This window comes from Rhinoderma darwinii, chromosome 7 (assembly GCF_050947455.1).
Source record: "Rhinoderma darwinii isolate aRhiDar2 chromosome 7, aRhiDar2.hap1, whole genome shotgun sequence".
Lineage (NCBI taxonomy): Eukaryota > Metazoa > Chordata > Amphibia > Anura > Rhinodermatidae > Rhinoderma > Rhinoderma darwinii.
This window is the reverse complement of record NC_134693.1, coordinates 106485941-106506260: the sequence shown is the minus strand read 5'-3', so window position 1 is coordinate 106506260 and position 20320 is coordinate 106485941. Positions and strand designations below refer to the sequence as shown.

The window sequence follows — 20320 nt, the reverse complement described above, 5'->3', positions numbered from 1 at the left end:
GCGGATGTGCGTCCGTGTGCTGTTCGTGATTTTCACGCACCCATTGACTTCAATGGGTGTGCGTGATGCACAAGAATAGGACATGCAGTGAGTCTCACGCTGCATGAAAAACACTGAATGTCCCCATTGAATTGCGTAGGTCCGTGTGATGTCCGTTGTTTTAACACGCGTAACACGGACGTGAAATGCGCTTGTGTGAATAAGGCCTAAGTGTTTTGGTTTGTGGTGATTTTGGGGTCTATAAGACTTTAAAAATGGCAGAAAAAAATGCATGTTCAAAAGTAGACTAAATAAAAATAGTTACCAAACACCAAAAGGAAGGAAAGGTGTAAGGATAAGACTGGTGCATCTCCTTTCTTTTGTGTCCATTCCTATGTTTGTCACTGAGACCGTAGCGGAAAAATAAATATTGTGAATAGAGATGAGCGAACCGGGACAACCGAACCCGGTTTCGGTCCGAACATCGGGAAAAGTTCGGTTCGCAGTGAATCCGAACTTCACCGGGTTCGGCCGAACACGTTTTGACCGAACCCGGTCAAAAATATTATACAAATCGGCAGCCACTTTTCTCTATAAATCACTGATAGAGAAAAGAGGCTGCTGATTAAAAATAAAATAAAAAGCATTTCATACGTACCCGGTCGTTGTATTGGTGACGAGTCCCTCTTCTTCCTCCAGTTCGACCTTCTTTCCTGACGTGGCAGCCTGTGATTGGCTGCAGAGGCCGCTGCAGCCTGTGATTGGCTGCAGAGGCCGCGGCAGCCTGTGATTGGCTGCAGCGGTCACATCGGCTGTATCGTCATCCAGGAATGTCGGGCCGGATGTCTAGAGGGACGCGTCACCAAGGCAACGGCCGGGAGACCGGACTGGAGGAAGCAGAAAGTTCTCGGTAAGTATGAACGTCTTTTTTTTTTTACAGGTTACTTATATTCTGATCGGAATTCACCGTCCACGGTGCTGAAACAGTTACTGCCGATCAGTTAACTCTTTCAGCACCCTGGACAGTGACTATTTACTGACGTCGCCTAGCAACGCTGCCGTAATGACGGGTGCACACGACCGTAAAAACACCCGTTATTACGGGTCGTAATTACGACCCGAAATAGCGGGCCCATAGACTTCTGTTAGCCACGGGTACCTTCCGTGCCGTTAAAAAGATAGAACATGTTCTATTTTTTTATTTTACGGGCCGTGCTCCTATACTTTATAATGGGAGCACGGCTCGGAAAAACGACCGGCTGCCCGTGGCCGGCCGTGCCCGGCCGTGCTCATCTCCTGAAATACTCTGTGCTGCCTTAAACTCTGTGGACAGGTCAGGATCCTGTTTTTTTTAAATGCTGCTGGGGAACCCGCTCGATCCACTATATTAGGCCTGATTTACACGAGCGTGTGCGTTTTGCGCGCGCAAAAAACACTGCATTTTGCGAGCGCAAAAGGAATTTGACAGCTCCGTGTGTCATCCGTGTATGATGCGCGGCTGCGTGATTTTTGCGCAGCCGCCATCATAGAGATGAGGCTAGTCGACGCCCATCACTGTCCAAGGTGCTGAAAGAGCTAACTGATCTGCAGTAACTCTTAGCCCCGAATTATCCCCTGTAGACGCTGCTCAGCAGTGAAACATGTCGGGGGGGCTAGTGCTCTTTTAAATCTAACTCAGTCGCTGTTTAGCTTTTGCACTCTATCCTACGGAGGACACAGGCTCTTCAGGCAGTCTGCAGCTGCCGTACATACGAGCCCCATTACGTCCATGAGATGTTAATACCTCTCACATCTCTAATACCACGCTAACCGACTCAGTATATTTTTATTCCAATTCAATGTTGTACGTTTACCGTCTCTCATGGCACCTCAATTCTAAAGTTCAATATTAAAAGTTACGTTTTATTTAATGCCACTATTCAAGTAGTAGCTGGGAAATTGGGATATCTGTGCTCAAGCACATTGCATCTGTCTATTTGAATTACACATCCCTGCCAGCTTCTAGGGTCTTTTCTATCTCAATTTAACTGATCTGCAGTAACTCTTTCAGCACCCGCGACAGTGAGTTCCGATCACAATATACACCAACCTGTGAATCAAAAAAAGACGTTCATACTTACCATGAACTTCCTGCTTCCTCCAGTCCGGTCTCCCGGCCGTTGCCTTGGTGACGCGTCCCTCTCTTGTCATCCGGCCCCACCTCCCGGGATGACGCGGCAGTCCATGAGACCGCTGCAGCCTGTGATTGGCTGCAGGCTGTGCTTGGCCTGTGATTGGCTGCAGCTGTCACTTGGACAGAATTGTCATCCCGGGAGGTCAGACTGGAGGAAGAAGCCGGGAGTTCTCGGTAAGTCAGAACTTCTTTTTTTTTTTACACGTTCATGTATATTGTGATCGGAAGTCACTGTCCATGGTGCTGAACCAGTTTAACTCTTTCAGCACCGTGGACAGTGACTGTCTCCTGCCGTCGCGTACCCGAACATTTTTTGCCGGGTTCGGTCGAAACGAGTTCGGCCGAACCCGGTGAAGTTCGGTGCGCTCATCTCTAATTTGACACTCCGTTTGGATGTTTGTAAACAGAAAAGCACGTGGTGCTTTTCTGTTTACATTCATCCTTTTGACAGCTCTTGCGCGAATCACGCAGTTCGCACGGAAGTGCTTCCGTGCGGCATGCGTGGTTTTCACGCACCCATTGACTTCAATGGGTGCGTGATGCGCGAAAAACGCACGATTATAGAACATGTCGTGAGTTTTACGCAACGCGCTCGCGCTGCGCAAAATTCACGCATCGTCTACACTGCCCCATAGACTAATATAGGTGCGTACGACACGCGTGAAAAGCACGCGCGTCGCACGCGCGTATATTACGCTCGTGTAAATGAGGCCTAAGGCTGCGCTACAGTGCTTGGGAATAAGTGACTGGGGCAGAAGAGGATGGAGGCGCAGCCTTATATAGTGGATCGAGCGGGTTCCCCAGCAGCATTTAAAAGAAACAGGATCCTGACCTGTCCACAGAGTTTAAGGCAGCACAGAGTATTTTAGGAGATGAGCGTGCGGATCTTGTGCGGGGTGGTGACTTGCCAATCATGTGAAGGTGTTATTGAGGACAGGAGTGGAGGAGAGGTAACAGACTGAGAGCTACGTAATGGTAAGAGCAGAGTTCACAGCAGCACAGAATATTTCAGGAGAGGAGCGTGTGATTGGCTGCAGAGGCCGCGGCAGCCTGTGATTGGCTCTAGAGAGGCGGTCACGTGACGTGCGTGACCGCCACTACAGCCTGTGATTGGCTGCAGCGAGCGACGACATGGATGAAACGTTATCGCTGGAGGCCGGACAGGAGGAATGTAAGTATGAACGTATTTTTTTAAATTTTTTATTACATTAAAATTGTATTTTCCGCGCGCCGAGCATGTACTGTCAAGGTTGCTGAAAGAGTTAGTGCAGCCCATTAACTCTTTCAGCACCCTGGACAGTACCATGCTCGGTGCACGGAAATTACAGGTTCGGTCAGAACTAGTTCGGTCCGAATCGAACTTTTTCGTGAAATTCGGTGAACTAGCCGAAGCGAACTTTTCATAAGTTCGCTCATCTCTAATTGTGAATAATAAAATCTATCTTTTATTAGATGTGCATTAAAAGAATAAGTGGCATTCTAAGTGACCAATCATGTGGTCACCTTGGATAAACAACAGAAGTCTACCCAGATAGACACTAGTATTGAAAGTTCAGCAAGCAGTACTACAAGTCCCAGAGGAACACAGAAATATTGCAATGTGCTGAATAGTCAATAACACACAAATAAGCACACTATAAAGGTAATAGTAGCACGGTAAGGGTATGTTCACACAGGCTATTTTCGGCTGTTTTTCGGGCCGTAAACGGCCTCCACGGCCCAGAAAATCGGAAGCAGAACGCATCCAAACATCTGCCCATTGATTTCAATGGGAAAAACGGCGTTCCAGCAGGCCGTCTTTTTTACACGGCCGTCTTGAAAAAGCGGGTGGCTTAAAAAACGTCTGGGTATGTTCACACGCAAACTCGAAATCTTCTCAAAATATAGAGCTATTTTCAAGGGAAAAAAACAGCTCCTGATTTTCAGACGTTTTTAAATTAATGTCGCGTTTTTTACGGCCGTTTTGGAGCTGTTTTTCTACATAGTCTATGAAAAACGGCTCAAAACCAGGCGTGTGTTATGCCTGAAAAACCGCGGCCTTATTTTACGCGTCGCTGTCAAAATACGGCGCGTAAAAAGACGGTCGCGAAAAAGAAGTGCATGTCACTTCTTGGGACGTTTTTGGAGCCATTTTTCATTGAAAAGCAGCTCCAATAACGTCCGCAAAATACGCCGCAAAAATCGTGAGTGGCTTAAAAAATGTCTGAAAATCAGGAGCTGTTTTCCCTTGAAAACAGATCCGTATTGTCAGACGTTTTTGAGTTTGCGTGTGAACAAACCCTAAGGCCACACGGTGTAGTCATGTTGCGTTTATGTTGCGTTTTTAAACTGCAGCAAGTCAATTTTCAATAGAAGTCAATGGTGAAATTTTGGTTATGGTCAGACTGCTGCTATTATATTACAATGTGGATTTTGTGCAGTTAACTGCATCTTCATAATGTCCGACCGCATGCAGTTAGTGACTGCGCTGCCAATGTTGTTTGCTGAACTGCTTGCGTTTTTACTAAGGGTATGTTCACACGGCCAAATTTCAGACGTATACGAGGCGTATTCTGCCTCGTTTTACGTCTGAAAATAGGGCTGCAATACGTCGGCAAACAGGGTATGTTCACACGTAGTCAACAAAAACGTCTGAAAATCCAGAGCTGTTTTCAAGGGAAAACAGACCCTGCTTTTCAGACGTTTTTTTACCAACTCGCATTTTTCGCGGCGTTTTCACGCCGTTTTCGCGGCGTTTTTTACGTCCGTTTTTGGAGCTGTTTTCATTGGAGTCTATGAGAAAACAGCTCCAAAAACGTCCAAAGAAGTGTCCTGCACTTCTTTTGACGAGGCTGTATTTTTACGAGTCGTCGTTTGACAGCTGTCAAACGACGACGCGTAAATAACAGGTCGTCTGCACAGTACGTCGGCAAACCCATTCAAATGAATGGGCAGATGTTTGCCGACGTATTGTAGCCCTATTTTCAGACGTAAAACGAGGCATAATACGCCTCGTATACGTCTGAAATTTGGCCGTGTGAACATACCCTAAGAGACAAAAAAACACATGCAGTTGACCGCATGCGGTTTTCAAACGCAACAAAACCGCATCAACGACGCACCGTGCGGCCTTAACCTAAGGGTATGTTCACACACAAACTCAAACGTCTGAAAATACGGAGCTGTTTTCAAGGGAAAACAGCTCCTGATTTTCAGACGTTTTTTGAGCCACTCACGATTTTCGCAGCGTTTTTTTACGGCCGTTTTTGGAGCTGTTTTCTATAGAGTCAATGAAAAACGGCTCCAAAAACGTCCCAAGATGTGACCTGCACTTTTTTGCGGCCGTATTTTTACGCAGCCGTTTTTTCCCATTGAAATCAATGGACAGATGTGTGGAGGCGTTCTGCTTCCGATTTTTCTGCCGTTTTTTGGGGCGTTTACGGCCCGAAAAACAGCCGAAAATAGGCCGTGTGAACATAACCTAATAGTGGACACAAATTCCTTACTATTGCCCCTTTCTTCACTCTTGGTGACCTCACTTTAGCCCTAGTGCGCTTATTTGTGTGTTATTGACTATTCAGCACATTGCAACGTTTCTACGTGTTCCTCTGGGACTTGTAGTACTCCTTGCTGAACTTTCAATACTAGTGTCTATCTGGGTAGACTTCTGTTGTTTATCCAAGGTGACCACATGATTGGTCACTTAGAATGCCACTTATTCTTTTAATGCACATCTAATAAAAGTTAGATTTTATTATTCCCAATATTCATTTTTCCTCTACGGGTCTCAGTGATACACTTGTTTACAGTGGAATTTCTACCTAATCTTCAGTGATAGTTTTTTTCATTCCTATATTTGGCTCAAAAATGTAGCCCAAAAACAGCATCAAAACAGCAATTGTGTGATCCGGACCTTACATATGCATTTTTCATGCAGTTCAGACAAGTCAGACAAAAACCCTGTGGGAAGGTGGCATTATGCGATTATGAGACTGAATGAGGTTTTTGCAGCATGTGCATGAATTTCTGAAAACCGCATTCAAATGTATGGGACAGTCGCTGAAATTTCTGCAAGAAATTTGCTATGTGTGAATATACCCTAAGGCCGGGATCACAAACACATTTTTGATGCAGTTTTTTTTCTAGTTTTTAGCTCAGGTATGGAGCCAAACACAGAAATGGATGCAAAAGAAATTAGATATATGTATTTTTTATACCTTTTCGTTCTGGCTTTGGCTCAAAAAGCTGAGCTAAAAACTGCCACAGAAACAGCATTAAGGCCTCATTTACACGAGCGTGTGCGTTTTGCGCGCGCAAAAAACGCTGCGTTTTGCGCGCGCAAAAGGCACTTGGCAGCTCCGTGTGTCATCCGTGTATGATGCGCGGCTGCGTGATTTTCACGCAGCCGCCATCATAGAGATGAGGCTAGTCGACGCCCGTCACTGTCCAAGGTGCTGAAAGAGCTAACTGATCGGCAGTAACTCTTTCAGCACCCTCGACAGTGAATGCCGAACACAATATACACCAACCTGTGAATAAAAAAAGACTTTCATACTTACCAAGAACTTCCTGCTTCCCCCAGTCCGGGCTCCCGGCCGTTGCCTTGGTGACGCGTCCCTCTCTTGTCATCCGGCCCCACCTCCCAGGATGACGCCGCAGTCCATGAGACCGCTGCAGCCTGTGATTGGCTGCAGTCTGTGCTTGGCCTGTGATTGGCTGCAGCTGTCACTTGGACTAAACTGTCATCCCGGGAGGTCGGACCGGAGTTATCGGTAAGTCAGAACGTCTTTTTTTTTTTACAGGTTCATGGATTTTCGGAGCGGAAGTCACTGTCCATGGTGCTGAACCAGTTTAACGCTTTCAGCACCGTGGACAGTGACTGTCTCCTGACGTCGCGTACCCGAACATTTTTTACCGGTTTCGGTCAAAACGAGTTTGGCCGAACCCGGTGAAGTTCGGTGCGCTCATCTCGAATTTGACACTCCGTTTGGATGTTTGTAAACAGAAAAGCACGTGGTGCTTTTCTGTTTACATTCAGGAGTTTGACAGCTCTTGCGTGATTTTCGCGCATGCAACGCAGGACCGTCCGTGTGGCATGCGTTGTTTTCACGCACCCATTGAAGTCAATGGGTGCGTGTTGCGTGAAAAACGCAAGAATATAGAACATGTCGTGAGTTTTACGCAACGCACTCACGCAGCGCAAAATTCACGCATCGTCTAAACAGCCCCATAGACTATTATAGGTGCGTACGACACGCGTGAAAAGCACGCGCGTCGCACGCGCGTATAATACGCTCGTGTAAATGAGGCCTAAAACTGTGTGCAGTCATAGTCACTTTGCACACTGTCACGAGGCCTTGGACGGGCTTATCTAGAATGCTTTGCAGGCAGCCGTCACAAAATGCAATGCGGTTATCCCTCCCACTACCCAAATATGTTGCTGTCACTTTGACATTACATGCAGGCTTGGCGTAAAAGCGCTTGAAAGAGGTTCAATTTAACGTACGTAGAGTCCTAGTCGACACCAGAGAGTCAGACACGAGCTTTCAGGGAAATCCGGGCACTTTGATTCACAGCGATTTTTATTTCTGATTGAATCGAAACTGACGCCGATTTCGGAACGGAATGGGAACAAATTTCAGGAAAAGTACACACGTTTGCCCATATTGAAGCCAACTATACACCTGCCTAAAAGTAGAGCAGTCCCAGGCTTCGGACATGTAGGTTCAAGTGTTCATTGCATAGTAGTCAGGTATTGTTTTTCACATTTTTGATGTACACTAAAGGGTGTTTTTATGCATTTCTTGTCGTTTTCCTTGAAGACTTTAACTCCACCTTGAACATAGCACTCTATAGAGCTGGTGTGAAATGGCAAATAAGCAGAAAAAGCTATTTAGTCAGTTTTATGAGGGATGGTCAAGCCACATTATAAAAAGCTAATTTGTCATCGTAAAGGCGGTCTGTGACTCAATAATGTTAAGATAGTTAAAACCACACATGGAATGTTGATTGATGGAAAAGAGATTACATGACACCGTTAGACATGTCTACGAGATATGGAAGATAAATTAATATATTTCTGGGGACTGGGTATGGAAAAACACTTCTACGTATACCACGTGCTGTGCTCTAGGGCTACAGGAATTCTCACATTAATGTTAACGTGATTTTTTTTTCCTGTAGGATGTTTTCCTTATATGTTTTTCATTGGTGAGTCCAGCATCCTATGAAAATGTGCGAGCAAAGGTAAGAACTTTTATACATTAATTTATTAATAAATATATAATAATGTTGTTCATATTAGGCTCTGCTTACATCACATCACACCATCAAAACATTGGTTGATATAGCCAAACATATTTTTTTTTCTGAGACAGTTTTGATAGGACTTGAAGTCCAATATCTATAATAAGAAAATGATGGATCAAAACATTTGACATGGTACGTCAAAATTTGTATGAAATGACAGCTAACCTTTAAAAACTTTAATTTCTCATGCAACAAATTCAATACAATATCGCGACATGCTAGCAAAATCCTTTACAGGCTGCTATGCACATCACAACCACCAGGTGGCCACACATCGACACTCATAGCATAGACCTCGCATGAAATGGTAGCGCGAAATCATGTGGTTTTTTTTTAAAATCTGGTCATCTTGCGCTAAACATCTCAGGATATGTTAAAATATGAGGAAAGGTAAGGAAGGACACATCTGTATGTCGCGTCATATAGTAATACCATAATGCTGTGTTTTGTGTGGAGGTATTTATTGCTGATATTTCTGAATTATTATAGGTGGATAAAATTGTTACCTGTTTTGTGACCTTATTCTCAGGGAAATTTAAATGTAATTAATATGTTCTGCATCCTACGGCAGCCAGACATAAATGTACTTTTATTTTATATTGACTGCTATATGGAATAATCAATCTGATTGATTATTATTGGCTACAGCAGTCTGCACCATGTTATTGAACAATTCTTCACGTTGTCACTCACATCTCCTATTTTGGTCAGGTGATACAGACATTTTTATTTAAATCGCAATCAAATTTTCAACAATACCAGATTTACAGCTTTTAATAATTCAATAAAGAATATTGCCTTCAGCCACAACGGTGCATTTAATGTTTCATTTCCCCCAACTTTACATAGAAAAATCTTATACAATGGTTCATCCATGACAGTCAAAGCCTCCTTTGATGCATTAATTTAATTTAATTTTAAAGTATTTTTACAGATGGGATGATAGTATGAGAGATACTGTTTGAGGCTTCTGGTTGCTAAGTTATTGGCCATTCCAGAGATATATTCAGCAAGTTAATGTTAGTTTTTCTATAATTAAAAGTTACGCAATTTTCCAATATACTTTCTGTATTAATTTTTCACGGTTTTTAAGATCTCTGCTTTTTTTTATTCAGTAGGAACATTCATTGTTTACTTCCAGTGGATAAAATTCTGTCCTTGTTCATGTGATAATCACATGACCATGGACATAATTTTATTCTCTGGAATGTTCCTACTGAATAAAAAAAAGCAGAGATCTTAAAAACCGTGAGAAATTAATACAGAAAGTATATTGGAAAATTGCGTAACTTTTAATTATCCAAAAAAATAACATTTATTTGCTGAAACCGGACAACCCCCTTTAACCCCTTCCCGCTATGTGACGTACTAGTCGGTCACAGGATTTGTCCTGTTAACGCAAACTGACGGACTATTACGTCACAGCATTAACAGGGCACTGTTTCGGCAGACACGTCTGCAGACACAATTTTAAAGCGGTGATAGCTTAATGCTATCACTGCTTCAAGGCCAGGACCGGAGCTAGCCTCCGATCCGGCCGATTAACCCCTTAGATGCAGCCCTCAAAACCGAGAGCTGCATCTATGCTGTTTACAAGTCGATCGGAACCCTGCAATGAAATCACGGGGTTCTGATGACTGCCCCGGCAGACTGGAAGCCTAACAATGGCCTCCCGTCTGCCATGTACGGAAGCCTGCTAGGTCCCACCCAGAGGCGGGGCCTAAAAGGCGTTCGGCCGCAATTTCAAGATGTCGCAGGCTCAGAAGCTGAGCCTGCGACATCAGCCGTTGGTGTCAGCTGTATGTTACATCTGACACCGTGCTGTAATGGCAGGGAACGGAGCTAGCTCTGATCCCTGCCATTAACACCTCAGATGCCGCGATCGCGGCATCTTAGTGGTTTGTAGCGATCGACATCGACACGATGTTATCGTGACTAATCCGATTGCTGCTTTGGTAACCGGAGGACTAATAATGGCATCCTGGTCTGCCACGTATGATAGCCTATTAGGCCCCGTCCACAGACGTGACCTAATAGGCTTGCTGTCATTGAATGACTGACAGCTCTAATGCATTGCACTATGTGGGTAGTGCAATGCATTAGAGTAAAGATCAGAGGTGAAGGACCTCAAGTCCCCTAGTGGGACAAAAAAAAAAGCTGAAAAAAGTTTCATAAAAGTGTAAAAATAAAAGTTTCAAGTTAATAAAAACAAACACTGCCTTTTTTCCTATAATAAACCTTTTTATTATTGGTAAAAAAGTGAAAATGTTAAAAACAGTACACAAGTGATCATAAAGTCACATGTACCCCAAAATGGTACCAATAAAAACTACAACCTGTCCCGCAATATTTCGGACACATATCTCCAAAATATTATTTATTTACCGCATTATTATACCCTCTTATTATGCCCTGATGTACCCCTCACAGATTACATATACCCTGATGTTCTCCGCACAGCTTACATATGCCCCCACATTACAAACTGAAATACCAGCAAAACCCCAAACAAAACAACTGCCAAGCAAAATTTGCGCTCCAAAAAACAAATGCCGCTCCCTCACTTTTGAACCCTACAGCATGCCCAAACAGCAGTTTACGTCCACATATATGGCATCGCCATACCCGAGGGAACCAGCTTAGGAGTCTATGAGATGTGTGTCTTCAGTGGCACAACATATTGCGCACTAAAATAGCAATTTTACCTTTGCACCATCCGCTGCGCATTAATTACTGATGGAAAAACACCTGTGGGGGCAAAATGCTCACCACACCCCCTAAAATGCCTCAAGGGGTGTCGTTTCCAAAATAGGGGTCACTACTTGTGGGTTTGTTTTGCTATTTGACCTCAGAGCCCTGCAATTGTGGGCAATGCTGTGAAAATCACCAAAATGGACCTCAAATGCACATGTTGCTCTTCAATTCTGAGCTCTGTCATATGTCCAGGCAAACATTAAATGCCTTGAGGGGTGTAGTTTCTAAAATGGGGTCACTTCTTGGGGGCTTCTACTGTACTCTGGTACCTCAGGGTTTTGCAAATGCGACATGGCGCCCAAAATCCAAGCCAGCAAAATCTGTATGCCAAATAGCGCTCCTGCCTTTCTGAGCCCTGCTGTGTGTCCAAACAGCAATTTATTACCACATTTGGGGTATTGCCGTACTCTGGAGAAATTGCTTTATAAATGTTGGGGTGTTTTTTCCTCTTTATCCCTTGTGAAAATGAAAAAATTCAACTTTTTTGTGAAAAAAACGCTGATATTCATTTTTATGGCCTAATTCCAATACATTTTGCACAAGACCAGTGGGGTCTAAATGCTTACTATACCCCTAGATAGATTCCTTAAGGGGTGTAGTTTCCAAAATTGGGTCACTTTTGGGGGGTTCCTACTGTTTTGATCCCGCAGGCACTTAGCAAATGTGACATGGCACCAGAAAACCATTCCAGCTAAATTTGTGCTCCAAATGGTTCTCCTTCCCTTTTGACCCCTGTCATGTGTCCAAACAGCAGTTTATGACCACTTATGGGGTATTGCCATAATTGGGAAAAATTACTTTTCAGATGTTGGGGTGCGTTTTCTCCTGCATGCCTTGTAAAAATAAAAAATTTCAACATTTTATTAGAAAAAAATGTCGATTTTCATTTTCACGGCCTAATTCCACTAAAGTCAGCAAAAAAACCTGTGGGGTCAAATTGCTAACTATACCCCTAGGAAAATTCCTTGAGGGGTGTAGTTTCCAAAATGGGGTCACTTCTGGGTGGTTTCCACTAATTTGGCCCCTCCAGGACGTTGCAAACGCGACATGGCACCGAAAATCATTCAAGCAAAATGTGTACTTCAAAATCCAAATGGCACTGTTTCCCTTCTGAGCTCTGCTGTGGGTCCAAACAGCAGTTTATTATCACATATAGGGTATTGCCGTAATCGGGAGAAATTGCTTTACAAACGTTGTGGTTCTTTTTCTCCTTTATTCCTTGTAAAAATGTAAAAATTCTAAGTTTTTTCAGAAAAAAGGCGGATTTTCAATTTTACAGACTATTGCCTTAAATTTAGCAAAAAATCTGTGGGGTTAAAATACTAACTATACCCCTCGATGATTTTCCTGAGGGGTGTAGTTTCCAAAATAGGGTCACTTTTGGGCTCTTTCCACTGTTTTGGCACCACAAGACCTCTTCAAACCTGACATGGTGCCTAAAATATATTCTAAAAAAAGGGGCCCCAAAATCCTCTAGGTGCTCCTTTGCTTCTGAGGTCCGTGTTTCAGTCCAAGAGGACACTAGGGCCACATGTGGGATATTTCTAAAAACTGTAGAATCGGGGTAATAAATATGGAGTTTCAATTCTTGGCTGAAACTTTCTGTGGTACTAAATGTTTTATTACAAATTAATTTTGGCAAAAAAAAAAATGAAATTAGTACATTTCACATCTATTTTGCGTTAATTCCTGTGAAACGCCTAAAGGGTTAAGACATTTTTTGAATGCTGTTTTGAATAATTTGAGGGGTGCATTTTTTAAAATGGGGTAATTTATGAGGACTTTCTAATATATAAGGTCCTCAAAACCACTTTAAAACTGAACTGGCGCTGTAAAAATCTCCTTTTGAAATTTTCTTGAAAATGTGAGAAATTGCTGCTAAAGTTCTAAGCCTTGTAACGTCCTAGAAAAATAAAAGGACGTTCAAAAAACAATGCAAACATAAAGTAGACATGTGGGGGATGTTAATTAGTAACTATTTTGTGTGATATTACTATCTGTCTTACAAGCAAATACATTTAAATTAAGAAAAATGAAAATTTGTACACATTTTCTCTAAATTTTGGTGTTTCTTTACAAATAAATACTGAATTTATCGACCAATTTTTTTTTACTGACATCAAGTACAATATGTCACGAGAAAACGGTCTCAGAATCGCTTGGCTAGGTGAAGGCATTCCCAAGTTATTACCACATAAACTGAAAGCAAATAAAACAGACACGGCGCCACATAGTGCAAAATAAGAGCGATAAAACCAAGGGACAATAAAAGAGAAATTTTCTCACCTAGGGTTATGGACACCGGTTAGATGTCACAAACGTATAAGAGCTGCTGCCAGATCCGTGCACAATCAAACAGGTTTGTTGTCAAGAAATACTGCAAATCCACAGAGAAAAAAAGGACCAAACGGCGTTGCTCGTGAAGAATGTCAGATGGAATATGATATATAAATAAATAGTAGATTTATTGAGGAGTAGGCTACGCGTTTCGACGCTGGACCGGCGTCTTCATCAGGCCAATCAATCAAGACGGTCCGGCGTCGAAACGCGTAGCCTACTCCTTCTCAATAAATCTACTATTTATTTATATATCATATTCCATCTGACATTCTTCACGAGCAGCGCCGTTTGGTCCTTTTTTTCTCTGTGGATTTGCTGCATTACCACATAAAGTGACACATGTCAGATTTGAAAAAATCGGCTGTGTCCTGAAGGCCAAAACAGGCTGTGTCCTTAAGGGGTTAAGGACACTATGTAAATATATTTTCTACATGATTTCCTAAAGGAGGCCCATTTTTTTTTTTTTTGTTACTGTTTGAAGAGGTAATCCCTCCCCCCCAGCAGTAAAAAGGACCACAGCAATATTTAAAGAAGCCCGTTATTGTGGTGTACCTGTGCCTGTTTTACCCCCAATGTTCCCTTTACAGTGTTTGCAAGTTAAAGATGCACCATAAATGACTCAGACGCCTTTATGCAGTCCCTCAGTCCTAAAATACCCCACTCAGCTCCTCAGCCCCAGATGTCCCCACTGCCTGCCCCTAATGCCCCACAGCTGTGGCTATGCTTCTATGGGGAGGGAAGGAGGAATGTGAAGAGAGAAGACCCTTCCTGTAGTATGCAGAGCAGTAAAGAGATGAAAATACATATACTGTCACCTCAATCAGTCATCCTATTTCCAACATTTAAAGGGAATGTGTTGCCAGAAAAACATGTTGTTTTTTTTTTAATTAAACATTTAGTGTGTAGGTAATTAAACATAGTTCAAATTTTTTTTTCATTTTTTTCACGAGTCAGGAAATATTATAAATGAATTCTAATTTATAATATTTCCCATTGCTGGTCACTAGATGGAGCTATTCCCAAAATTGCAGCATTGCAAAATTGGGTAAAAAGCCCTCGCTCTAGAGAGCTCTCAGCATCCCCCCCCTCCTTTATCCTGGCTAGTGCCGGGATAAACGAGGGGTTTGAACGGTCTAACCTCCTACACTGTGTGTCGCCATTTTTTGAGCTAACACACAGTGTAGTAGGTTTACATACAGTAGTAAACGTACACAAACACGAACATACATATAAATCTCTTACCTGCTCCTGCTGCCGCGGCTCCCTCCGGCCCGTCCGCTCCGTCTGCTGCCGCTGGTCCAAGTGCACAAGTCCGGAAGCCGCGACCGGAAGTAGTAATCTTACTGTCCGGCCGCGACTTCCGGTCCACAGGAAAATGGCACCGGACGGCGCGCATTTCAAATTGGACTGTGTGGGAGCGGCGCATGCGCAGTTCCCACACAGACGGCGTACATGTTAGTGGATGGAACGGGCCCCGTTCGCAGTCCCTATGGGACTGTGGCTGCCGTATTCCATGTCTGTATGTGTCGTTAATCGACACATACAGAAATGGGAAAAAAAAATGGCAGCCCCCATAGGGAAGAAAAAGTGTAAAAATAAGAAAAAGTAAAACACAAACACACAAATAAATATAAACGTTTTTAATAAAGCACTAACATCTTTAACATATTTTAAAAAAAAATGTGATGACACTGTTCCTTTAAGGAAATTGCCCAATGATGATATGGTTGGACAGTTAGACAATTAACCCCAAATGTTTTTATTAGTCATCCCATTAATTTGAATGTAAATGTCAAGAAACTGAAAAATGTATGTTTTCTGCATGTGAATGATATATGATTTCCTAACCGAGAAGAAGACTATGCTGTTTTTATTTGGCGCCCATACTATCAAGATCAGCCATTTATTGCCTCCATTACAACCTGTGGATTCTCATGCAATAATATTTGCTCTGTCTATATGAACAACAATGAAACATATGGCACTGTCATTAAAATAAGAATTAGTAGGTCAGTCAGTGCTCCATGGATATATAAAAATCCAATTTTAATTAAGCTTTTGGAGGCTTATAATTGGCTGCTATGACAGGCTTAAATAAATGTTGATTTTTTTTATATTTCCTTGGAGCATTTGCTTACCTACTAATTTAGATGACAAGTGCTTAGCTCGAGAGTCGCTACTCTGTGACTTGACAAATGAGGCGTTTTAGTGGGAGTTAAGTCTGCAATTTCATAAAATAGTAAACTTGGAAAAAATCGAGCTGTCGGCATTTTCTATATTACAATTATTTTTTTTACAATAATAACTCAGGTGATATGTGTTTAATGAATGGTTTAACTTTTGTATTTTTTGCAGTGGTTTCCAGAAGTCAGACACCATTGCCCAAGCACCCCGATAATCCTTGTTGGCACCAAGCTTGATCTACGTGATGAAAAAGAAACTATTGAGAAGCTTAAAGAAAAGAAGTTGGCACCCATTTCTTACCCACAGGGCTTGGCTTTAGCCAAGGAGATTGGTAAGTTTCATCTTTGATATTGGACTGAAGAAATATCCTGTACAGAGAGCTCAGGTCATTAAAGGGGTCGTCTCATGAAGGCAACCCCTTTCCGGCTTCTCTAACTCTTGGCGATTTGCTGTTGTTGCCGGGGGGGCTTGCTGCAGAGGAATGTACCATTATCATATAATGTAATGCATGTATACACTGTGTCTGCCAGAGCAGGTGCCACTCTTGTAGGGTGTATCACCGGGTGTCAGTAGGATGAGAGGGAGCTCCCTCCCTCTCTCCAAAACCCCTCAGATGCGGTGCACGATATTGAGCACCGAATCTGAGGGTTTAAACGGGTGAGATCGATACTAATATCGATCTCACCCGGCAGAGCAGGGACGCTCCCAGCCCTCAGCTACGTCTGGCAGCTGAGAGCAGGGAGATTTGACAGTTCCCTGCTCTGTTTACTTATTCCAATGCCGCGACGTAAAAAGTCTGTGGCATCGGAATAAGGCCCGTTAGTGACCGACACTATGGGCCGGTCACTAACGGGTTAAAGGGTCTGCCCTGTTTCAACAAATTAATGTTGTTTCTTTGTATAATTATTTGTCACAATTCTTCAATATACTTTCTGTATTAATTCATCGCGGTTTTCAAGATCTCTGCTTGTTCTATTCAGTACGAACAATCATTGTTTACATCCAGTGGATACAATTTTGTTCATGGTCATTGTGATGTGTTATTGAAACAAAAGAAGGTTACTAAAGATTTAAATCCACGTGACACTGGAGGTACGTATCAGCTTTAAAAAAATGTATTTTAGATTAGTAGGTGAACAATAATTGAACATAAAGGATAACTTCTTCGTGGTCAATAATACCATGAAGATGTCCCAAAACCGGTTGGTTATGGTACACCTACTAATATAAAATAAAATAATTAAAAGCTGATACGTATCTCCAGCATTACGTGTATTTGATTGCAGCATGTCAGGCCCCCTTCTACCCGCGTTTTACTCACCTTTCCCAGGTGTCCTAGTCAACGCCGCACATCTGCTTCCAGCTAGCATCTGGCGGCTGCTCTAGCTGCCGATGCTCTACGCTAGATCCTTGTGCTTTCTTAAAGGGCCAGCACATGCCAAAATTATTTCTCCCAGCTGTCCCTGGGCATAAAAGGCCTTCTTTCTCTGGAACTCATTGCCAGAGCCATTTGGTTCATCTCGTGTTCCAAGAAGTTCTACTGCTTACTAGTGTTTGGATTTCCGTGTTAGACCTCTGGTTATACTTTTGACCATCTGTGCCTGCCGTCTGTCCTGACCCTTTTCTACGATACCCATGACGAACCTAGCCGCCTGCCCTTAACTTTTACTACATTACCCGTGATGAACCTCTGCAGCCTGCCCAGATTTTTGTGCCTTACCAGACCACATTACATCTGTTACGTTGGCTGTCATCAAGGGAGACTATACTAGGGGTAAAGACCTGGGGTGCCCCTGCAGCAAAGTCCCTTTACAGGGGTTAAAGGTTGAAGACCAGGAGTTCCCTTAGACCCCACTCCCCAGATGAGCCCCAATGCAAATTCCTTGGTGACAAGGTGGATTCACACCACCCTCTGCTGGCCCCGCCGGGACAAACAATCCAAAGGGCTCCGTGACATTGCAGCACATCCAGAAGCAGCAATTTTTTTTCAATTTACGATCATACTTGATAATCTGCATTTGTTTCCAGCACTAAATGTAAAATAATTTAGTCTCACAAGACAAAACACTGACGATTCAGACTATTCATAACCAATTATGAGACGCCTCTAATTAAAAAATAAAGTAATAGTAATATATTTTCTGTCTTCCTGGAATTTTGTCTACCCTATTATCTCAAATCAAAAAATTATTTGATATCCAAATCCATCTGATCCAGTTATTGCAGGATTAAGAGAATTTCAGCTGTAATATAAATGTCTTTTTAAGCGACAGGAAATTAACTTGTCCCCACACCCTGTCTGTGCTTCTAGGGAGACAGATGATACATAAAGTAGATAGAAATACAGAGATAAATAAGACCCCATCCATCTACTTAGGTTCACCACACAGAAATGTACTAATATTTCCTCCCAACTACGCCCTTACAAACTCCATCTATTGTAATTTATTCCATAATAAATAGTTACATATAGATCTGGGGATATAGCATGGCAGGTGTAGTCAAACTATTTTCTGCAAAGTCTGAATTTTCAAAGAACCAGCACATGTGGCACATGGACACCGCTACAAATTTTTGCCAGCTCTTTTTATCAGATGCCCGAGTGCCCTAATAACAGAGATGGCAGCTACAGTTAGTTCCTTCTTAAAACATGGCTGCACATGTCAGAGTGCATATTAGGGCATGCCCACACGTGGCGGATTTCCTCCGCAACTGTCCGCATCAATGCCGCACAGAATCTGCGTTGCAGATTCTGCGGCGGATCTGCCCAAAATGTGCAGTAAATTGATGCGGACTAGCTGCTGCGGACTGCGGTAAAAGTGCTTCCCTTCTCTCTATCAGTGCAGGATAGAGAGAAGGGACAGCACTTTCCCTAGTGAAAGTAAACGAATTTCATACTTACCGGCCGTTGTCTTGGTGACGCGTCCCTCTTTCGGCATCCAGCCCGACCTCCCTGAATGACGCGGCAGTCCATGTGACCGCTGCAGCCTGTGATTGGCTGCAGCCGTCACTTACACTGAAACGTCATCCTGGGAAGCCAGACTGGAGACAGAAGCAGGGAGCTCTCGGTAAGTATGAACTTCTATTTTTTTGACAGGTTGCTGTATATTGGGATCGGTAGTCACTGTCCAGGGTGCAGAAACAGTTACTGCCGATCGCTTAACTCTTTCAGCACCCTGGACAGTGACTATTTACTGACGTCTCCTAGCAACGCTCCCGTAATAACGGGAGCCCCATTGACTTCCTCAGTCTGGCTGTAGACCTAGAAATACATAGGTCCAGCCAGAATGAAGAAATGTCATGTCAAAAAAGCTGCGGACTTCATTGCGGAATTTAGAATCTCCATTGAAGTCAATGGAGAAATTCTGCCATGAGTCCGCAACCAGTCCGCCACAACTCCGCAACAGCCATTGCATGCTGCGGACACCAAATTCCGCTCCGCAGCCTATGCTCCGCAGCGGAATTTTCTGCCTCGTCTAAACGAAGCCTACTAAAAAGAAGTGGAAGGCAATGGAGAAACGGCTCCGCTGCAGATTAACGCTGCGGAGTGTCCGCAGCGGAATTCAAGAGCAATTCCGCCACGTGTGGCTTTGCCCTTACTGTAAGGGAGACCCCCCACCAGCTAAAAGGACTGTTCCACACCAACGTCAAGTCCTCATATTATTATTTTCCACGGAGCATTTCTCAGGGACTTGCACTCCGAAATGCTAACTTGTGAGGCCGTATTCACATGAGCATGTCAGATTTGCTTCTACCATTTTTGATGGATATCACTGTAAGTGAGGTTTCCGTGCACCATACGTTTTTCTCATTCGTGTTTCTCCTCTGTAAGCACTCAGTTATTTCAACGGACAGCACACTGATGTGACACATGCTAGTCTGAATGAGGACTGAGGATGTCGTTTTCCCACTTATGTGTTGAAGTCAACAGGTGACCAAGAAATTTTATTGGTAGATTGCAATCTGCCGTTTGGTCATCACTGTACATATTCATTGGGGACTGCTAGATACCCTTATATAAAAGGTTATAGGATACACAGATGTAGCCATTTTTGTCTTAACGCGTTAAATACACAGTGGCAAGAAACTTTAACTTGACTTTTTGAATGGCTTTTGTTGTCTGATATCACGCTGCAGCAAGTTATCAATCAAGATAAACTTCGCTACATCCGTACTATAAATTTAGGGTAAGTAAAGGCTTTTTCTCTACAGCCTCATACATAAGTTTTAATTTCCAATAATTCACAGGTAGGCACTGGTCACACCAGCATCATTTTAAAGGTTTTTTTTTGTGTTGTTTTTTTTACCACTATTGACTTAAAAGGGTTTTAGGTAACCATTTATTTACTGGATAAAATACCACAGAATGCTTTGAATGTCATTCTGCGCAAAAAACAATAGTCACATGACAGAAGAGAACTTACACAAGTGTGAACAGAGTCTAAGAAGTAGTAAAAATCATTCTAAATATGTCAGTAGAAGGAAATGCAACATGCCCATGCATTACTGTAAATACAAATAACATCAAAAAGTTTTATATTAATGATGTTATGTACATTGGAAAATAGATACAATGTAGAATACTGAATTACATGCATAATA

At 42.9% G+C, this 20320-nt stretch overlaps 1 protein-coding gene across 2 annotated transcripts in view; it reads left to right on the top strand.

Annotated features, from left to right (window-relative positions):
- The window catches only part of RAC2 (Rac family small GTPase 2), an 85235-nt gene that overhangs the window by 51180 nt on the left and 13735 nt on the right, over positions 1 to 20320 (top strand). For both annotated transcript variants that reach the window (XM_075832336.1, XM_075832337.1), the window contains exons 4-5: positions 8315 to 8377; positions 15890 to 16049. In XM_075832336.1, the coding sequence (XP_075688451.1) occupies positions 8315 to 8377; positions 15890 to 16049 (223 nt within the window). The remainder of the gene's footprint in view (positions 1 to 8314; positions 8378 to 15889; positions 16050 to 20320) is intronic.